The sequence below is a fragment of the Arthrobotrys flagrans genome, assembly GCF_004000055.1.
Source record: "Arthrobotrys flagrans strain CBS H-5679 chromosome Unknown unitig_0, whole genome shotgun sequence".
Lineage (NCBI taxonomy): Eukaryota > Fungi > Ascomycota > Orbiliomycetes > Orbiliales > Orbiliaceae > Arthrobotrys > Arthrobotrys flagrans.
The window spans coordinates 524,195-540,221 of NW_027137550.1; the positions used below are offsets into that span (position 1 = coordinate 524,195).

General features: G+C 46.6%; 6 protein-coding genes across 6 annotated transcripts; 2 read left to right on the forward strand and 4 right to left on the reverse strand.

The window, feature by feature from the left end:
• Positions 1-3,938: 3,938 nt before the first annotated feature.
• Positions 3,939-5,320, forward strand: DFL_003263 (uncharacterized protein; the record flags this gene model as incomplete). The annotated part of the gene is made up of 6 exons (XM_067632177.1): positions 3,939-4,085; positions 4,222-4,263; positions 4,328-4,433; positions 4,524-5,057; positions 5,121-5,193; positions 5,248-5,320. The coding sequence occupies 6 exons, from the start codon at positions 3,939-3,941 to the stop codon at positions 5,318-5,320; spliced, it is 975 nt and encodes a 324-aa protein (XP_067490471.1).
• Positions 5,321-6,512: 1,192 nt separating this feature from the next.
• On the reverse strand, positions 6,513-7,799 carry DFL_003264 (uncharacterized protein; the record flags this gene model as incomplete). The annotated part of the gene is made up of 5 exons (XM_067632178.1): positions 6,513-7,127; positions 7,205-7,305; positions 7,366-7,590; positions 7,658-7,706; positions 7,785-7,799. The coding sequence occupies 5 exons, from the start codon at positions 7,797-7,799 to the stop codon at positions 6,513-6,515; spliced, it is 1,005 nt and encodes a 334-aa protein (XP_067490472.1).
• A 315-nt stretch (positions 7,800-8,114) lies between these two features.
• Positions 8,115-9,518, reverse strand: DFL_003265 (uncharacterized protein; the record flags this gene model as incomplete). Its single annotated transcript, XM_067632179.1, has 1 exon — positions 8,115-9,518. One exon carries the CDS (start codon positions 9,516-9,518, stop codon positions 8,115-8,117), a length of 1,404 nt encoding a protein of 467 aa, XP_067490473.1.
• A 268-nt stretch (positions 9,519-9,786) lies between these two features.
• DFL_003266 (uncharacterized protein) lies at positions 9,787-10,457 on the forward strand (the record flags this gene model as incomplete). The annotated part of the gene is made up of 2 exons (XM_067632180.1): positions 9,787-10,003; positions 10,084-10,457. The coding sequence occupies 2 exons, from the start codon at positions 9,787-9,789 to the stop codon at positions 10,455-10,457; spliced, it is 591 nt and encodes a 196-aa protein (XP_067490474.1).
• Positions 10,458-10,671: 214 nt separating this feature from the next.
• DFL_003267 (uncharacterized protein) lies at positions 10,672-12,925 on the reverse strand (the record flags this gene model as incomplete). The annotated part of the gene is made up of 5 exons (XM_067632181.1): positions 10,672-11,546; positions 11,643-12,042; positions 12,110-12,373; positions 12,449-12,736; positions 12,803-12,925. 5 exons carry the CDS (start codon positions 12,923-12,925, stop codon positions 10,672-10,674), a joined length of 1,950 nt encoding a protein of 649 aa, XP_067490475.1.
• Positions 12,926-13,437: 512 nt separating this feature from the next.
• On the reverse strand, positions 13,438-15,716 carry DFL_003268 (uncharacterized protein; the record flags this gene model as incomplete). The annotated part of the gene is made up of 2 exons (XM_067632182.1): positions 13,438-15,300; positions 15,369-15,716. The coding sequence occupies 2 exons, from the start codon at positions 15,714-15,716 to the stop codon at positions 13,438-13,440; spliced, it is 2,211 nt and encodes a 736-aa protein (XP_067490476.1).
• Between the last annotated feature and the right edge of the window lie 311 nt (positions 15,717-16,027).

The window sequence follows — 16,027 nt, forward strand, 5'->3', positions numbered from 1 at the left end:
TGTGGTTTAAATATGACGCCAGGCAGCGATTCGTTAGAACCGAGGGGTAGTGGAAGGAGATGCGAGATCAATGCCGCCCAAAAAAAGCGATGAAGCTTCAATAAGCGGCGTATCTGGATAAATTCAGTATCAACTAACTCCATAATGACGAGAGATTCAGTCTTATATCTTGGTTGTAGCATCGGGCGGCCTCGCTTAGACCGCAATGACGTTGAAGTTGACAAAAATGCGACCAAATCCATGGACCCATGGAGAGACATGCTTGGGTCTCCCGTGTCAGAGGAGAAAACTGCAGGAGATCTAAAGCAGGAGGTACAACTTAGGCTTTGGTGGGCTCCCAACGATGAGATCGCATCTTATCGATGTTTCGAAATAAAGCAGCACGACAGACGGTCCGAAATGAAGCCCGTCGAACGCGCCCAGCCAATGACAGGATAGTGGTTTGCATTCAAAGGGCAAGGCAACGATGGAATTATTCCCTCCACCACCATACTGCCTTCCATGCAGTGCAAAATTTCGTGGTTGGTTGGGGCAGAAGTGGGGAACCCTGTCAACAGGCCACGGGACGAACGAACGACAATAAAACGCCCATGTTAACAGGATCGTGAGCAGAAGTCAAAGCGCGCCACCTGTCAAACTAACATTTGTTTCGGCGCACAGATGGCACGAAGCAACGACTGGGCCAATTTCTGTCAATCGGAAACAAAGTACGACGATGTGGTAATCCCCAGAGCCTCGAACTTGAATCGCATATCGAGAGGGGTACTTGGTGCCTGGTTTTTGACTCGATCATGAGTCTACGCCAGACCCCATTGGTTATTTGTAAGATTAGCAAATGGCAATTAGATTGGGACGGTTTTTCAAAAACGTTGCAATTTGGAGCCCGGCCGTGACCAATGAAGCCAGCATCGATGTTGCTCAGGTTGTACAACCTCACCGTATGGAGTACTGTGCACCAAGTGACCTATGACACCACACCGACGATATCCAATGCAGATGCAACCACTGCAGCTCAGAGCAGAGATGCCGAATGTTGGAGACGAAGCCACATTTCGAGGTTGGCTCATAAGGATTCCGAAGGAAATCGATGGAAGATTGTTCAGCCTTACATATGTCGCCATTCGGCACAGCTGCTCGAGCGCTCTCGGATCGCTGGCCGGAAGCTGTTCATGGCCAGAGCCTTATCCAAGGCAGCTCTCCACGATCCTTGTCCCCGGGCTGGGACGGAAGAAGCCAAACCTAAGATCCCAGTTCCGTAGTCCCAAGTAGCCTTGCTACCCCTTGCATGCAGTGGCGTTCCGATCTTTTTTGTTCCTGCATTGAGCAGATGGAGGCATTATCGTGGCAATGCAGGAATGTGGACTCCTGAGCACTGCAGTAAGAATGTGGTAGGATATGTATAAGACGAAGCGTGAAAATAATGAAACTTAGTGGTAAGTGATCTCGCCTGGCCATGCGGATGTGATGCAATGAGGCCAAAGCTCCAACGACACACCTTATCATAGCTGTTAACGTGCTAATCTCAACACTTTGAATTCGTAATTCTGCAACATCCCCAACAAGGCGCGATATTGGGATGCAGCGGCGGTCGTGACACGAATCAAAATATGCAGGCACAATGCCGGGTGGTTTTTAATTATATTGAAGCCAAGAGCATAGTTCCCGGCGTCCCTTGCTTAAGCTTTGGTACATTGATTACACAATTGGTCAATATAAAATGTACATGCCTACTAACTATCTTAAACTGCGGAATATATAACTACCCAGACACTTAAGTATATATCCGTCAGCGTCGACCCCTCCGGTCTGTAAGGCAATTGCATATATGCAGGATTAGGTCTAGAATCGGCCAGCAAAGGAGAGACCCTCCCTTCGAAAACCGGGAACTAACTATTTGGGGCAATTAGTAATATCGTTTCATGAAAATATCTAAGCTGACGGATTGGTAAGTAGAGACCCGGGATCCGATGACTGTAGTCAGGAACAGCCCCCCCAGACCCTAGATATTCGAACCCGGGCGAACTAGTAACACAGCCTAGAAGACGGGAAAGTGAGATCCAGGGGCTCCTGTACGTAAAGCTGCTGGCGTGCTGAAACCCGCGCTTTGAGTCAAGTTCTTCATTGCATTCTTTGAATTCTCGGATTTGTGTAATCGGCTGAAAAGTTAGTAGTGCAGTATACATAACGGCCTACAGACCTATAGCTAGGGTGCAGGGGGCTTTCTGCAGGCATAGATAATTTCGAGAGTATGACGAACGGCCTGGAAATTAAAGTCGCACTAATGCTACAGTATTTTAACTAAGTACGTAGCTAACAGCGGTACTGACACCAATGCATGCCTTGCTTAGCCGTAAGTTAGTGAAATCTAAGCCGCACAGTTTGCTGGGCATGGCTAGTCAAATAGATCACTAGGTTGTAAATATTTTGCTTTTGGTAGGATGCATTGATATTAAGAGCGGAAAAGAAAAGAGTAATTTATCCGGTATGCGCATCAGTAGGGTAGCACCGCGTGGCAATTGGAGGTGTGCCTATCATCTTTCGAATTTCGTCCCTAACAGCCCCAACAGACTCAACATACATGAGATGTGCTCGACTGAATCAGCACTCGTACTGAAAAGTTTATTGTCTATTGGATAATTACATAAGTACTTGGTGTTTGGTTAGTCTTGTACTTCGGAGTTCGGTATCCTACAACCGCCGGACGGTCCCTCTCTATCGGGATCTAGATATCTCATGCATAGGATTTTCTATTGTCAAATACACAGATGTAGACGGTCCTACAATAGATACATTAAAAGGACTTCTAGTCTCCGTCGCCCGGTTAAAGAGACTTCGTGCTTACATTAATTTGCTCATCAATATCAGACACAGAATTCAAAAGGCCACGTCCCATGAGTAACCTCACCTTATGCTTCCGTTACAACCAACTATCCTCGTTTCTTCATGTCTGCTATCGAGCCATCTTTGATATCCCTATTAATATTAAAAGTCCGTCTCTTGGCTCGATTATTATTAGATTTTAGAGTCTGCGGCTATCGTGAATCGGATTAGAAGCAGGTATATCGATATCTATCGATACCCCTCCGATAAGATATCGTACAGAAAAGTTCTGCCTGTGCGATAAATGGAAACAGAAGATATCTTCATACATATCTACCGATATCTAGAGGGGATAGCAGGAAATCTCGAGATCTCAGGTTGTAACGTACTCACATAAAATTCGAAGTTAACTCATAAAGGTTATTACCTGACTGCAGACTCGCGATTTCTTTAATACAAATTTAGCAGTTTCAAATTGTCTTCTAAATACTACACTCGCCAACGCATAAATTTTAGTATCTATTGGATACTAACTACTCTCGCTGCCCACCCAACTATCTTAACGTACTATCGACATCCTGGAAGTATTTTAGTGTAGAAGTTGTAGAGTATTGGTGAGGGCAATGGTGTTGTTGTTGTAGTAGGGAGCTCGGATTGGCTCACCAAAAACAAGCGCCAACCCTGCTTGCATCACCATCCTCCTCAAAAGACCAACTTCAACCTCAACCTCACCCACCACCTAGCTCGCCACCATCGTCAAAGCAAGTATCCCGCCTGCCACGGCTCTCCAGAGCGCATATCGACAGAACTTCAGCATCCAATCAAGTCTATTGACCTCGTTTACCAGCCTGTCCGGCCTGCCTATCTGGGCTGTATCCCTTCCCCGCTGTTCGAAAGCCTCCTGCAACAGACCTTTGCCAACCAAGCTCCCTTAATAACCCTGACAAATCAAATCACCATCTTTCACGTCGAACTTTCCACCGCCAAATTTATCTTTACGTGTCTTTATAAACGGTATCCTTGTCGCCTACTCCTCGAGACTTTTCTCGGACAGCCAGTTCAAACCCCCCCGCCCGATCACGAGACCCACCCCTTTCCTTATCTAAACTTTCGGCAAGATGATGGAAGTAGATTCTGAGACCAAAACCCCAGTTCCAACTTCCTTGCCGGATGCTGTTGAAATATCGACGTTGGATTCATGGATAGATCAGCTATTGCAGTGCAAGCAGCTCGCAGAGGCTGATATTCTGCGGTTGTGCGAGAAGGTATGCCCTACCACCTCTTCCGCTTTTTATCGAACCCTCTCCCACCTGAAATTATCCCAGGGTGGTGACACCCCACCTTGGGTTCATCTTGTATCTTCTGGAGAACACTAACACGATGTGACGGTGGTATCTGCAGGCACGAGAGATCTTACAAGAGGAGTCAAATGTGCAGCCTGTGGTATGTTTGCTCAGCCTACTGCATCGTACCGCCACGCAAAATCCTAATTAACCCACCCATCTAGCGTTGCCCGGTGACAGTATGCGGAGATATTCACGGTCAATTCCACGATTTGATGGAGTTATTCAGAATCGGTGGTAGCTGCCCGAACACGTCCTATCTATTCATGGGTACGTCTCGCGAGTACCCCTCCTAGGCCATCGTGCATCTACCTACAACGCCATTATCACTAACGAAAAAAAACCTCCCCAACTACCCAGGCGATTACGTTGATCGAGGTTACTACTCCGTCGAAACTGTCACTCTCCTCGTCACCCTCAAGATCCGCTTTCCAAACCGCATAACTATCCTCCGTGGTAACCACGAGTCCCGTCAAATCACCCAAGTATACGGCTTCTACGACGAATGTCTCCGAAAATACGGAAATGCCAATGTCTGGAAATACTTCACGGACCTCTTCGACTTCCTCCCCTTGACCGCCTTAATCGATAATCAGATCTTCTGCTTGCATGGAGGATTATCTCCGAGCATTGATACGCTTGATAATATCCGAGCGTTGGATCGGATTCAGGAAGTTCCACATGAAGGCCCCATGTGCGATTTGCTATGGAGTGATCCTGATGATCGATGCGGTTGGGGAATCTCGCCAAGAGGTGCTGGGTACACGTTTGGACAGGATATTTCCGAGGCGTTCAATCATAACAATGGGTTGACACTCGTTGCTAGAGCACATCAATTGGTGATGGAAGGATACAACTGGTCGCAAGATCGTAATGTTGTTACGATCTTCTCTGGTAAGTTCGCAGTATAATGCACCGCCAAGGGAAACGACTGGGGGTACTAATAGTCGTCTATAGCACCGAATTACTGTTACAGGTGTGGCAATCAGGCCGCGATCATGGAAATTGACGAACATCTCAAGTATTCGTTGTACGTATCCCTTGTCTAGCTTTGTACTGGCCCAGTGCTAACGACTTTTGATAGCTTGCAATTTGACCCATGCCCGAGAGCCGGCGAACCGATGGTTTCAAGGCGAACACCTGATTACTTCCTCTAAAAACGTCAACAACGAAAGCCCTCTTAAACTGCCTGTTTCGAATTTTTATATCTTTTCGACATAGATAGAGGAAATCGGGCTGCTTGTAACGACAGTCTAAAGCTTGGATGGTTTTTTTTGTTTTGGCTTTCTCCTCACTTCTTTATGACGACTTCCCTCCCTTCCTTCCTATCCCTTCTCCCTGTATACCCCCCTTTCACCCCCAAAACAAAATCTTCTAAACAACTTAAACTGTCAGAAACAAAAAAAGAAATAAGCTTATTGGGGCGTATTGAAACAAAAAACCGTTCTAGACGTTTCTATATCTTTCGTCTAGTTCACTCACCCCTTCTTATATGAAAATAACACTTTTGTTACTTTTCATATCGCTCACTCCATTTAAATATTTTCCCTGATTTTGGCGGAGATGCTCTTTTTTTTGTCCTTACCGTGTGTAAAACTGCGACCTCTTTTGTATCCGTCCCCTGTTCTTTTTTTCTAAGTGTTAGTACCTACTACCTGTACCGTCCGATGGAAAACCCTATCTAGACAGTAATGAAGTGTTGGATTCTAATTATTTTTTTATATCTTAGGCGCTTAAAGTAAGTGCGTGATTAAGAGCTTCGTAGACTGCTTAAAAGATCGATCTGTTAATTGGTATGGATGGTGGGGCGATATCGGTATTAACTCGCGTATCGGTGAGTATTCAGCCTGAGGGCAGGGTATATACACAACGTACGCCCCCTGCCGCTGGTATGGTATATATACACCATGGGTAAGGATCATCAAGGACTAGTAAAGATGCGGCCTTGGAAAGGGCTCTATTTTGAAGCTGAGGCTATGATATTGATAATCGTCCAGATACAAATGAACCCTTGAGCGCCGTGAACACCATTGTCCTATGCATATGTCTTCTCCAAATCATCCATTTTTTCAGTTCCTCGTGTTCGAATCTTTTACAATCCCTTGGAGCTTTCCTGTTCGTCGGAGCCTTTGAACTCGGTTTACGGACCTTTGCCAAAGTCTTTGGCCTCCGGTATATTTTTTCTTTTCTGTATCTGGAGGAAGACAAGAGAAGACAAAAGTTTTGATTTCGGGTCCACGGTGTACCGTCAAGTATGATCCGCAGATCCTCTCTTTCCTTTTTCTCCCTGAGATAAAGTCCTCTTTGTCGTTTTCCCGACGGTAATTCCTTCAATTCGCGAACTCGTATTCACCCCCCTTCCTCATCACTACTCTCCAAATCCTCCCCTTCCTCCCTCCTCTTTCTCCTCCACTCCTTCTCCCGTTCCTTCTCAAGCTTCTCCTCCCTCTCCCTTTCGAACCTATCATACTCCTCCCTAGCATCCACCCACCTCTCCTGTACATCCGCCACACCCCCCACCGCCTCCCCCCACTTCTCCCTCATCGCCACCGTCCAAATCCCATCTCCCGCCCCCTCCGCCTCGCCAAACGCATACCCCCCAGCTCTATCAATAACCTGCAACAAATGCGTCATAGAAGCTTTATCCTCCACCGCCAGAGTTTCAAACCCTACTAATCCGAACCCTTCTACTAATTCACATATCGCTTCGTTTAATTTTTCGAATTTTGGGGAGCCTTGTTCTTTGTGTAGGAGGGGTAGGAGGTGCGAGAGGTCTTGGACTTCGGTGTAGAAGTCTAAGTTGAATGCTAGGGGGCCGTGGGATTTTAGGAGGTCGAGTTTGGAGAGGACGTTTATGTGGGGGAGGTTCAGGAGGAGCATGGAGCGGAGGGCGGTTAGGAGGATGGAGATGTATTGGGATGGGGAGGCGAGGTGGTGGGAGTCGAGGAGGTGGATAACTACTAGCTATATAAAGGAGATGAAGGTTAGTAACGTTAACGAGGGAATGTTGGGAAGGAAAAGGAGCGTGGAGGTATACGCACGCGATACCCCAGTTTTTCTAGTTTTGTAAATATATTCCTCAGCGAATTATGGTGCGTGAAGAGTTCGACTTGACCGGGGCAATCGAAGAGAATGTAGTCCTCTACACCTATATCAGCACTTCCCCTCCGCATAAAACCCCGATACGAGGCAAAAAACATACGACCAAATTGCATCAACCCCTCCTCCAACCACTCCACATTCTCCTCCAGTTCCTCAAGAGCATAAACAATCCCCCCATTCGGCCCAAGCCCATTCTCATCCATCACTTCATCCAAAGTAACCAGCTTCCTTACATCGAGCGCACATGGGTACGGCGTTGCGTCGTTCGCGGGGTCGAGGTTTACGACTTGGCATTTACGGCCTATGGCTGACATGAACTGGTGCACTATATACTTTGTGTTAATCTTGGAGCCGTTCTTTCTTTCTTTTTGGCGGGGTGGGGGGGAACTTACTGCCGGCGCAGTAGGTGGACTTGCCGCAGCCGGGCGGGCCTATGACGAGCTTGATGGTAGATGTTAGTCTTCGCAGATGCTAGGATATGGTGGTTCGAGTTATTATTATAAGGGAGGTAATGCGCACCTGCGCGAAAGGCATGGTTGCTGTTGATGTCGTTGGTTGACGGGGAAAGTAGCGTGAAGGATAACGAGCAAGGTTTCTTATATCGACATCGAACTCAACGCGGCGCCACTAAATGATGACTAATGACTAAGCTATAAATCAAATCTTTATCTTCTCTGTAGACGATTTAATATAATTCGTATCCGAGATGGTAGATATCATTACACGATACAAAATAAAAATAGAATCTCAATAGACGCCAAAGATGTCAGAGAACCCCAATATCACCCAAAAGAAAGAAGTAAAAAACGCCAAAGGAACCCGCCCAATAATACCAAATCCAAAAGCTAGCTACCCACTCCTAGGATCAGAAGCGATAAATCTTCGAGTTCCGAGGCTATCCCGTATCCTCTTTTCCAAATACTCCAACTCCAATGTTAGATACGTATCATTATCTATCTCTCCTTTATACCGCTTCCACTTTGACACGATCATCTTCGGTAACGATAAACCCCTCGGTGCAGAATCATCATCACTCCATATCATCCGCCGCAACGAGCCCACCACTATTGCCATAACTCGATCTAACTTCCCACTTTCTTCTTGCATTTGCTTTAATTGCCTCGCAAGCAACAATCCAAGGACTATATGCTGCCATAGTTCGAGCGGGGGTCTGTTCGGATGAAAGTTCACTAGGTAATCCGCAGCACCTACAAGGTCTCCTGTCTCGATTAGAACTTCCACGCCAAATGCGCTTTGTTGTCCATTCCATAGATCAATGCTCTCGGCTAACATTTGTTTCCCCTTGTCGTCTGTTCTTCTATACAGCTTTTGCGCCATATCTTCGAATAACTGTGGCGGTAGCGTTTGATTCAAGCTCTGTATTGAAGTGTGTAGATCTAGAAGCGGCCGAAGTCCGAGATGTAAGTTGCTTTTGGTAGTAGGATGCCCAGAGACACTTAGTCTATACTCTCTATCCTTAGCTCTGAGTATATGAACAAAGAACTTGACATCCTCATTCGGTGATTCGGGTGTATTATATATCTTCCCGTATGAAGTCATAATTTCAGAAAGCACTCCTCGAAAAGACCCGAAGTTGGAAACTTCCAAGAATTGTGACAGCCATTGGAAAGGAATCGATGGATGCTGGGAAAGGAGCAGAGCGGCAGTGAGCCACCCACGTAATGGTACGTGAGGAATATTAAGGCGGTCCAAAAACAGAGAATTCCCACGCATCATTTTGTACATCCGAACACCTTCATTTGGATTGATCTCGCCGGGCCCTGATTTGAGTCGATTGAGGACGTATGTTTTGCAGCATTGGACGGCGAGGTCAACGTCGGCGGTACCTTGAAGTAGGTGGTTTTGGAATATGGTTATTGGAGAACGCTCATGTCTCTCGAGTTGGTAACTAGTATCGACCAGAGCTTCAGACCCGAGGAGATTCCGCAGACTGCCAATATTTGGTGGCGACGCCGGCCGTGGGTCGGTTAAAACTTGGTAAATGTGATTGTCGGCTTTATTCGCATAAGCATTGTGAATGCTAGGAGGAGGCCGGATGTCATCCGGATGACGGGATTCCTTCAAAGCATTTCGGAAAGAGGAGTTTACTTCGTTTAGAAGGATCCTAGATTCGCTGTCGGTGAGGACGGGGTGGTTGAAGACGGAGGAAAGTCTGGCGAGGGGACCGGAGGGTTTGGGTTGGAGTTGGAGGTTTTTGAAGAAGAGATTGGTTGATCGAGGGGCTCCTTTCATCGTGACAGTAATCAGTTTGTATTCATATAAGCGCTAGCCATCGCCGTTGATGTTGAAGGCGATGATGGTCAGGTCGGTGGTGATGCCGTTAATGGAAATGGATGAGGAAGTGGAAGTGTTATGAGGTCAAAGCCAAGGTCGCAGTCTTGGCGAGATGACTCGGCCAACCTCGCTTCAACAGCCTCGATCCCGACTTCAACTTTACCATCAACATCACCAACATCATCAAATCCACCAATGCCCCTCCCTCGATGACATATAGCCCACCATGGTCCGCGTCAAACAGCGTTACCTCCTCTTCACAATCCTCTACCCATCCGGTCCCCAATCCGCCAACAGCACAACCTCAAAACCCACCCAATCCATGACATTCCACTCTCCATCCCCTTCATCCCTCACACGCACCTCCCTAGCCTCCATAATCCGTTCTTCAATATCATCCAATTTCGGCGACTGGGGAATCGGACAGTGTGGTGGTTTCGCCGGTACATTACCCCTTCCTTACCCAAGTTCTCCAAAAGTTTACATGCCAAGATATCGAAAATCGCTAACAAATAAAAAATAGTAAAATACTTCTCCCCAGCAACATCAACAGGCATACTTCGTATCACACGCGATAATTATCGTATTCTATGGGCGGCACTAACTTATACACGCGAATTATGCGGCCAACCAGCTGTCATTAAAGTCGTAAGGGTATCTGGAACAATTCGAAAAGCTGAGCTTGAAGCTGTAAAATTGGCTGAAGAGGCGATAAGGAGGGTTAAACGGGAGGCTAAAGGTGCAAAAAATGGTGGTGGTGGTAATGGTGATAAGAAAGTTGTAGCTGGGGTATTTGCTGGTGGGAATTCAGCTCAAGCAGCGACTGCAATCAATGACGACCAGGATGATGAGATGCTGGTTGATATCGTGGACAGCGAGAACGATGACGATAAGTAACATATTTAGTCGTAAGTCACTGATTTAAGATATTTATCGCTATATGTTGGGATGTACGATACGAAGCTCGGTATGTATTATAGATGATACCCATATTGTTCCTATTAGCGTTTCTCTCTATCTCATCTAGTATTTTTCTCTCCCAATGTTTCCTGCAATTCAGGGGCCCTCTGTCACGGCCGTCTATTCTTTCTTATATCTCAGAATTCGCAGTCTAATCTTGAGGCTTATCATCAAGATCAAACACGAATTGCTTCCTCGGGTTCTGGAGTGCGAGGTGCTTAGCTTCCTCCCGCGTAAGTGCCCTTTCAATAGTCGTTGCTGTCTTCTTCGCCTTCTTCGTTGTCGCTCGTTTCTTTTTTCCTTGAGGACCCTTCGATGTTTGTTTCGCCTCTTGTGCTGGCTCTTTCCCCGAGACTAGCTCTTTCCCTCCCTTCTGATCCGTGATATCCTTACCCTCCACAACCTCTGAGCTAGGCTTTCCAGTATTGGCCCCGCGGGTGACTGTATTGCACTTCCTTCTCTTTGCACCTTCCTTATCCTCCTCCGTATCATCAAGCCCTCGTTTCTTAGCACTCGCAGCCATCGATCTCGTTGTTCTACGAGTAACTTCTGCATTCTTGACAACCTCCGGGACCGGCTGCGTCTTAGGCACTTGAATGTAAGGCTTTCCAGCGGGTACACATTTCATCTGATGCATTAGTGCTCTATTCCTCCCCCGACGAAGAGCATCAAGCTCTGCCAAACGAAGTTCTATCTGCTGAGGATCGTTACGGCTGTTGTTATAATCAAAGCTATACTCCGGCGCTGGAAGACACGTCTTAGGAATTCTTGTCATGGCCGTTGAGCCGATCTCGATGAATGTCGCGGTATTGTCGTTTGTGTCTTGGGTAAATTTATCGGGAATGGAGGTATTCGATATGTCTCTTTGGATTTCATTGATTGGTATTCCAAAATCTGATCCGGAAGCACTGTCGAATGAAAAGTTCGTGAGGCTTGTGATCTTAACGGCTTGCTTCTTGGGCTCAGCAGGTTTATCAATGGGTGTCTCCTTAACAACGGTGACGGGCTTTCGGATTATTTCAACGTCTGATTCAGAAACACTCTCGAATGAGAAGTTGTCAAAGCTCGTAAATTTAGCCTTTTCTTTCGGTTCCTCATCAAGGAGTGCTGATGGTTTCTAACCATGCTCCTGAGCGCTAGTAACGGGACTTCCGAGTCCTTCAAGACCTTTCTCAGAAACGTCTTCGAATGGGAAGCTTTCAAAGCCGAAAGATTGAGGTTTTGACTTTTCTGTTAGCTTCGAGGTGAATTTGGCTTGCGGTTGCTGGTCTTCATGGGCAGACGCTGTACTAGTGGGCTTGGGAATGAGTAGTGGTGAACGTTCGAGCACTGAGGTCACCGGTGTAGTTCGACCCGTGTTCTTTTGATTGTCTGTTTGTAGAGGAGGAGGAGAAACAGCTTTGACCATGGCAGCCGTCTTTTTTTTCCCGGCAATCCTATCATTAGATGCCTCTCGTGTCCATCTATCCCCGAAGAGAACTCTAGGATTGCCAAATTCTCGTTGAAGAGAGTTTCGGTCGAGCTTTGGACATCCAAATTAGCAACAGGCCAGAAACTTAAAAAGTATAGGTATAGGTGAAAGATCCTACCTGTCTAGCCCACAATGTTCCCTTCAAAAGGTCCTCATCAATATCTTCATACCACTTCTTATGTCTCCCAGGCCACTGGGGAACGGGGTCGGTTGGAACTGCTGGCCGTGGTAGGGGTTTACTTTTGGATGGTGCCTTCCTCTTATTCTCGAGTTTCTTAATATTGTCGGGTTTCTTTGGATTCTCTGCTTTTTTCGTATTCTCGAGTTTCTTCGTATTCCCTAGCTTCTTATTATCGGGTTTCGTCTCTGTTGTATTGTTTGCCTGCTCCATAAAACAACATATGTAAGAATTTCCCTCAACCATCCCACCCCACAAACAACAGGAAAAACAACCTACCCTCTCAGCAGCCCTCTCAATCGGGTCCAAATAACCCAACCTCGTCAACGGCAAAGTCTCAGGACTCGGAAGCACCCTCTTTCCCATCGGCTTTCTCGGTAACTTTGTCTCCATCGCATCCTTAGTTTTTTCGGTAGCTTTACTTCGAGATTTATATGTCCTAGTAGGAGCTTTTGCTTTCGTTGTTGTTGTAGAATCCTTAGGTTTGGAAGGTGGCCGACCTCTAGGTTTTCGAGGTTTCGGGATGATGGATTTGATGGCTTGTCCTGGGTTTATGGTGATTACGTCCTGGGGTGTACATGGGTGTGATTAGTGATAATGATGGGAGTGGTTGATAGGAAGTTAGAAAGATACCTGTTCCCACGGTGTAAACTCAATCTCTTCATATGTTTGGTTCCAGCGATCTGGTGCGTAGAAACGAGGACCAGTGGTGGGGGATTGGTTCTTGTTTGGAGGGGTTTCGGGATGAATTGGCATGGTAAGTTATTGGTATGTGTTGATGGAAATGGGAGGTTTGATTGATGATACGATGTTGGTGGTTAAGATGGAGGAGGTAGTGAAAGGGAAGTAAAATAGATTGAGGTGGAGGTTAAGAATTGAACGATGGAGGTCTGTCCGTAAGTGGAACTTATAGAGAACCTGAAGTAGATATCGATCAACGTGGGCGCAACGCTGTCTACTGAGTATAAACTTTGAACTTCATAGCTATCATTGAATCAAATCACGAGCCACGGCAGGGCTATTTTATAATAGGAGACACTTCTAGTATCTAGGGAAACGGCGATGATATAATATGATACACAAATCCGTAACTTTTGCTCTTCATTCTTTAGCTATAGTAAGAACAGGATACAGGAAGCCATCATGAGAATCAGCACCGGTGTCCCAAAATCCAACAACGTCACCATCTCGAGTTCTGTTATGTTATCCACTAAACTACAAAGATCATAACTTCATTACAAGCAACAAGATATAGGCATATAAAGCACCTAAGCATGAACACTAACACTCTGTCCAAGAACCATATCAACCAAACTTTCCCTCCTCTCAACCGGTTTAACAAACCCCTTTATCAATCCGGTCTCCCCATCCCTCAAAACCCCCTCACATTCACAAACCCCATCCTTATAGAACCCCTTCAACTCCCTCAATCCATCAAATACAGCTGAATAGTTCCCAAAGAACTCATGATTCCTCGCGTCACCACCAACATTCTCCGTGTTTACCAACCCGTGTCCCAAAGTCACTACCTTGATGGCATCCACATACATCGAGTGATCGTCGACATGTGGACTTGGCATCATGAGTACGGAGTATACAGCCTCACATCCAATTTTCTCAGACTCTACGATATCACTTGGGAATTTCCAAGATCCGTCGTAGTGTATTGGGTGCCAGGGTGTGACTTTCATATCTCCAATGGTGCAAATATCTGTAGTTCCGGAAATCCTGGTCTTAACGATGGCACTGACTTCTCCAACCCCTCGGCCGGTCTTGATAACACACCCTCTTCTTAGAGTGTCAATTCGGACTTTGGTACCATCCGCTAGAGTCACCGGTGAATCACCGGTAAAGCAGACACCACCTCTGACGTTATACCGAGACATGCTCGACAAGGCTACTCTCGGGGCGGCAGCGGCATATCCGCCACGGCTATGGCTACGGCCATAATTAGAAAAGTCAGGCATTGGTGTAGAACTCGGTGTCGGCGGTGGTAATTTATCGAACTCTGCGTCTGCAAAGTCTCGGGATTTAATGAATAGTGGTGAGTCCTTGCCGTATACCTGAAGGCCGGGGTCTTTGAAGTTATTGCAGCGTTGCATTTGATGCGCACGGGCGAGAGAAGGGAAGTAATGTCTTCCCCATTTCTTCCATGCTGTGCCGTCTGGGTTGACAGCAAGGAGGCCTTCGCCGCCGATATCTGTGCCGAGAGGTTCAGCGGCGGGGTGGTCTCCTAGGTTCTCTTTGATCGCTTTAGCTTGTTCCTCGAATGTTGCTGTGACTTCCTTGAGGGCGTCGGTTAGAGCTTGGTCAGTCTTCTTATAGGCATCCTTCGCGAGAGCATAGACCGTCGAGACGAAGTTCAGGCGATGTAAATGATATTCGTAGTCCCTGCTTGTCTCATTCGGTTCCGGAGATGTAGTGATTGTGACTGCATGGTTTACAACATCCTCAGCATCCCAAGGTTTCGCCACCAATGTGACAATTATGTCCTCGGGTTTAGGTTTCGAAAGACCCCCGACTTCAATAATAAAGTCTCGCGACTGTCCATACTGAATATCGCCAACATCAATCTTTGCGCCCCAAGACGATTCAGTGAATGGGAATTCACCACGAGCCTTCTTAACCTTCGCGCCGTCTGGTACCTCGACACTAAGATGGCAAGCGGTAGCGTACGTAGAGAATAAATTCGCCAAAGCATGCACGAAAACAGTTCCGACCATTCCAGCGTCAGCAATGAAACCGTAATGACCGCCTCCAGTTCTAGCAATATCAGACATCAACGAAGAGTCCAAATCATAGCCGAATCCGAAGCCGTTGATGGCAAATCGGGTATCCGGGTGAGCTTCGAGCCATTGCTGGAGCATGGGAATGTGACCACGAGGAGGGTTAACGTTCGGTTGACCGTCTGTCAAAATGAAGAGACTGGCAAGACGGTTGTTTGCCTTCTTTGTTGTAGTTGTAGAGGAGGAACTCGAGGCCTCGGATTTATGTTGTAGGTCGTGAATCAGGTTCATGCCCATTTTCAACCCATCCCAGAGATTTGTGGAGGCCTTGGGCTCTAGACGGTCTACATTGCCGTTTAAGGAGTTCTTTCCAGTCGCGGTCGAGTACTGGAAGTCTGTGATAAGCTATTTCGAAGAAATTTTGTTAGTGTATCCGAATTAACTAATATCGACCGTATGAATGGATCGCCCACCTCAGCCCTCGTATCAAAAGCCACAATAGCCAACCTATCATCATCATTCAAAGTCGCAATGATAGTTTTCATAGCATGCTTAACCACGTCCAAAATTGTTAATCCAGTATCTTCCTTCGTCTTCCCATCTTCGCTTTGCGCGGGAGCGCTCTCTTCCATGGACCCGGAGACATCGATAACGCAACACAAATCGAGCGGTGCACGTTTGAAATCACCCTTGTCCGTCTTTTCCGGCTGATGCGGGGGAATGACGGAGACGAGAAAGTTGTTGGAACCGTGCTCGGAGATGTCGAGCTTGATGCCCGCGGCTTCTTCGTACGGTGGTGGGTCTTCGACTTCGACTTTCATTTTGTGTGATTTACTTAGCAAAGTTATATTCTTGTTTATGGAATATGGTATGTTTACGGTGTAAGTTTAAATATGAACAGAGGCTGAAGATCATGGAAGTACTTGAGAAGACATCAACCCGCCTTTTAAACCCCAGCTTCCATCTGCACTTGGGTTCGTATTCGAATCTTCAGAAAAGTAATCCCGAAGAAATCCAAAGTGGCATTACGCAGCCATCACGCTAACATGTTATGGTCAATGAGTCACCAAAGATGCATATCTATTTCCTATAGTTAGGTGTCTCCCGAGACTCTAAGAACTTTAACATTCAA